This window comes from Elephantulus edwardii, unplaced genomic scaffold (assembly GCF_000299155.1).
Source record: "Elephantulus edwardii isolate Elephantulus edwardi_28Jun2011 unplaced genomic scaffold, EleEdw1.0 scaffold00242, whole genome shotgun sequence".
Lineage (NCBI taxonomy): Eukaryota > Metazoa > Chordata > Mammalia > Macroscelidea > Macroscelididae > Elephantulus > Elephantulus edwardii.
Genome location: NW_006399992.1, coordinates 50,219 through 55,247, shown reverse-complemented (window position 1 = coordinate 55,247; position 5,029 = coordinate 50,219). Strand labels below are relative to the sequence as shown.

Sequence of the window (5,029 nt, the reverse complement as noted above, 5' to 3'; positions counted from 1 at the left end):
CTAGTCTAGAAGAAGTTGTGCTGCTAAACATAAGCATGGTTCCACTCTGTTGGTTTGAATTCAGCAGCCACTCTGAGGGAGAAAGATGAACATACTTCTCCTCTGCAACTCACAACCTCAGAAAATTCAGTAGGAAGTTGTTTATGAGTTGATTCTGAGTTTAATTGTTGAGATGATTAGGGAGCAATAAGGAATCTATACTAGGACTTAAAAGACGAAATGTAGAAGCTGATAAATAATATGAATTCCATAAACAGAAAAAATGATATACAGATACCAGGCATAACTAGCAGATATGGTGGTAGTTCTTGCTTTGTACTGAGTGGCTCTTTTCGATTGTAGGTTACTATGGCTTCCAGATCTATCATGACGGAACCTATTTGTTTGGTGGGAAACAACAATGACCAGCTGGTGGTGAATCCAGAAGCATTAAATATCCTTAACAAGCTATCTCAGCCAGTGGTTGTTGTGGCCATTGTAGGGCTGTATCGAACAGGGAAATCCTATCTAATGAACCATCTGGCAGGAGAGAAGCATGGTAAGTATTTTCCTGGGACAGAAACCATTAGTTTGGGACCAATGTTAAAACAGGTTAATTTCTCCTCCAGGGTCATATAAAGGAAGAGTCAGCTTCTTCACCCTGGGAAAAAAATCTTTATTCAAATCTCAACAAATTTACAACTTTAACCTCATCTATTCACAAATATTTAATAAGGAACTCTTCTTCAATAAAAAAACGTATTCTCTGAATCCTATCCAAAGATCTACCCCAGCATTCCTCTGGATTACTTCATTCTCACCTGCTCAGGATCTCAGATCCACCAATAATTTTCTTTCTCCTGTCTCCCTTGTATCCAGAGAAGAAGATAGCTGAATATATAATATCTCATGGAATTTACTTTAGAATTTTTCAGTTTGCTCCACTTCATAGCAACACTGACAAATTATAAGCTCTTGACTTTTGCTGTCTTGTTTAATATGTGAACTTGACCATGGCATAGACCATAAAAAAAATGCAGGATAGAGAGTATGGTTCCACTCTGTTGTCCATAGGGTCTCTATGAGTAGTGATGTACTCAGTGGTACCTAAAAAAATTATGCATAATTGCATAATAAAATGAGTAAATATAGATTAACATTTGCATAATCAATGCTCAGAACAAGAAAAATTTACAATATATAAGTGGCTCAGTCTTACATCTTTTTTCAGCCTTTGTGGTACTCACCAACACATTACTTTTCATGTCACTTGTTCCTATTTTGATTTTTAGAAATGACTCTAAAATATAAACAGATATTTTGAAAAAGACAATCTAATATCACATGTTTATAAAATTTATTGAAAGGGAATTATACATATTTTTAATTGTGATTTGAGTAAAGATGTGTAAAACTAAGGGGTTTTCAATTCAACCAATCATACACAAAATATAATTATATATGTATAGTTTGACTATTACTTTTTGTCTCATCAAAGAAGTTGAAAAGATTCATGTAGTAAATTGTATATATCTATGTATTATTTATTTTCATTTTATTGTGATAGTAACTATTTATTATGGATGAAAATTTGCATTATAGTAACTTTTTTCTTTATGAATAAGGTTCTCATGAATATATCTTGTATCCAGAGCCAGTTGCTCAGATCAATAAAACCACTGACATAGAAAAGCTCAGGAATGAAATTACTAGATCACAGGATATGTGTCTTTAGCTATATCAGAGAATATTAACTTCATTTCCAAATTTATGTGGAATTTACATGATTATTAGTAGTTATTGAGAATTGTACACATATTTACAAAAATCCACTTCTTTCCTCTTGATCATTGTTGCTGTTGTTGATTTTCATTGAATCGAGCACAACTCATAGCAACCCTATGAACAAACAAAAGTCCTGAAGCCTTTCTATAACTATCGTCATTTATCAAAATTCATAGAGTTTCCATAGGAATGTGGTTTAGGAAGCGGATGCCATTCCTGCTTTCCAACCTGTCTTAAACTGGGAGCTCCACCAAACACTGTCCACCTTGGGTAAGCATTGTTGTTGTTTGGTGCCGTCGAGTCGTAGATGACTATAGCAACCCTATGAACAAAAGGCCTGAGCATTGTTCATAGGATTTCTGGAGGCAAGGCAGGTAGGAAGTGGGTGCAACTCCTGCTTCCAGGCTTGTTTTAGTCGGGATGCTCCAGCAAACACTGTCCACCATAGGTGACTGTTAGTGTGTTTAGCACATCAGTGTCACAGTGGTCAGCATCACAGCAACCACTAGTTACCTCTGTACAGCAATGCGTAGACCAGTGCTATACCACCTAGAAAAATGTTTGCTAGGAAAACAATTTTAACCTGGTCTGAGGGCTGCAGATTAAAATCACCCACCTTCAGCTTGGTAGCATAACTTTCTGTCCATGAGGCCAACGTAGCTCTGTGTCATCGTTGTTGTTGTTTGGTGCCGTCCAGTTGTAGACGACCCATAGTGACCCTGTGAACGAAAAGCCTGAGCATTGTTCATAGGGTTTCCGGAGGCAAGGCATTTTGGAAGTGGATGCCGCTCCTGCTTCCAGTGAGTAAGCATTAAGAAGAAAAATAACCCCACAAAAACCCATAGAGATTAGGAGTGTTTCCATTAATCTGCTATGTGATGTAGTTTGAGTCTCTGAAGAGACAAGGTAAGAAGGAGGCACAAATTGTTTCTTGTTTTCTATACATAAATTTCTTTTCTGAGATGGAAGCAACTCCTCTCTGCCAGACATTTGCCTTCTCTCAAGTTTAACCACTGCAGCTTCAGGGAAGCCCTTATTCTCTGCTGTCACCAGTGTTGGCTTTTCCTCTTCTTAGGTTTTAGGCTGGGCTCGACAGTGAGGTCTGAAACGAAGGGCATCTGGATGTGGTGTGTGCCTCACCCCTCAAAGCCAAACCACTTGCTGGTTCTTCTGGACACTGAAGGCTTCGGAGACGTGGAAAAAGTAAGGAAGATAGTGGTGTGGAAAGAATCTTGCTTTTAAGTTTCTAATTATCTTCTAATTGGTTGTATTAATTCTGTTTTTCTGACATTTTTATAATGAATTTGTTGATGATGAGATTAATTTTGCTTTATGATCTTTTTTTCTGATCTTCTTTAACGAGCATTAATATTAGTGTATTAGGAATAGTTCTTACACTATTTAACACCGAGATAAAAATATAGTAATAAATGCTTCCTGAACAGTTGAATCTCGGGAATCTATTGTAAGTGTTTTTAGGAACATTTATGAACAAGGCAAAGGCCCAGAGACTGATTGAGAATTCAACATATAAACAGTGTTATTCATATAAATTAACTTGGATGCATGTATGTGAGAACCCGACCTGAATTCATGGGATGAGCGGCAGCATCCAGTGCATCAAAACTCTTTCCAACAGGGTGAAAAGAAAACCTACTGACTGGAAAAAAAATTTGGTAATCCCATCTCAGACAAGAGTCTTATAATGAAGGTTTACAGGATACTCCTGGGCCTCCACAAGAAAATGACAGATAACCCAATTACAAAATGGGCAAAAGACATGGAAAGAATTTTTACAGAGGAAGATACTCAAAAGGCAAACAGACACATGAAGAAATTCTCAAAGTCACTGGAAATAAAAGAGATTCAAATCAAAACCACAATGAGGTACCATCGCACTCCAGTAACTGGCGAAATTTAACAGGGCAACAAATAATAAATATTGGAGAGGATGTGGCAAGGTAGGAACTCTTACAGGTTGTTGGTGGAATTGTAAAATGGTGCAACCATTCTGGAAGGCAGTTTTGCCCTTCCTCAAAAAGCTGAGCATAGAAATTCCACATAACCCAGCTATTCCACTGCTTGGAATATACCCTGAGAAAATGAGAACTTAGGCACAAATAAAGATTTGAACACCGATGCTCACAGCAGCATTATTCACTATCACAAGAACCTCTAAATAGCCGAGATGTCCAACCACAAGCGGATGCATTGAGAAAGTGTGGTACATTCACACAATGGAATACTATGCAGCAAATAGGAGCAATGATTTTGTAAATTATTGCCTAACTTGGGAGGAACTGGAGAGCACGATGCTGAATGAACTAACTCAGACCCACAAGGACAAATATTGTATAAAACAATTATTGTTAAATGAGGAGAGGGGGTAAAATGTGCAGCAATGAATGAATGAAAATCTAAATTTTGCTAAAATCACAATTAAAATAAAATATTTTATTTAAAAAAAGGATGTGGAGTTGATGAGATTGGACGTAGGATTTTTAAAATCAGGATTCAATAAAATAATCTACTTAAATAACCTCCATAAAAGTTTAAACTACATTGGAATTATTTATTCATAAAAGCTTCGTCATAGTCTCTGGGCTTTGGATATTAATTAATTATTCACTAGTTTTTCTGTTGGAAGATCTGGTGGCTTAGTGGTAAGAAGTTGCATTGCTATTAACTAACCAGCTACTCTCCAGGGGAAAAGGTTGATTGGACAGTCTTCTCCAAAGTAATTTGCTGCCTCTGAAAACTGACTGAAAGGTCAGCTATGGGTGTGTTCCACTCAATGGCACACAACAAGAAGTTTCATTAAAACCATGAACTTGGTGCACTTTAAAAAAATTTATTAATGAAATATTTTAGGAAGGTCTTTTTTGTGCATTGAGTAATTTCTTTCTTCTTTCTCTTTTTTGTTACTGTGAGCTTAAATATAAAATAAGTACAGTAAACTTTGGTGTTCATTATTTTAAAAGAACAAAAAGTGTGGGTATTATTTACTTGAATCTCATTTCTGGCTTCAGATTCAATTCCTACACACTACTCCCTGCTTCAAATGAATGGAGTAACTGTAAAATATCTGTAAATAACCCATACTTTCTAACATTCCTTGCATGACTTTTGTTGGTTTGATAACTATATAATCACTTCATCTCTGAAGTTCATATTCTGTAATTTCTTAAAAGACTAGCTACTGACATCCTATCCCAGTCATATGTAGTTACTTTTTACTTTGAATCCACAGAATACATGTTCCATT

General features: G+C 36.3%; 1 protein-coding gene across 1 annotated transcript in view; it reads left to right on the top strand.

The window, feature by feature from the left end:
* The first annotated feature begins 348 nt into the window (after positions 1 to 348).
* Positions 349 to 5,029, top strand: part of GBP4 (guanylate binding protein 4) — a 33,214-nt gene continuing 28,533 nt past the window's right edge. The window contains exons 1-2 of the mRNA XM_006898964.1: positions 349 to 538; positions 2,840 to 2,967. Of these exons, the coding sequence (XP_006899026.1) occupies positions 349 to 538; positions 2,840 to 2,967 (318 nt within the window). The remainder of the gene's footprint in view (positions 539 to 2,839; positions 2,968 to 5,029) is intronic.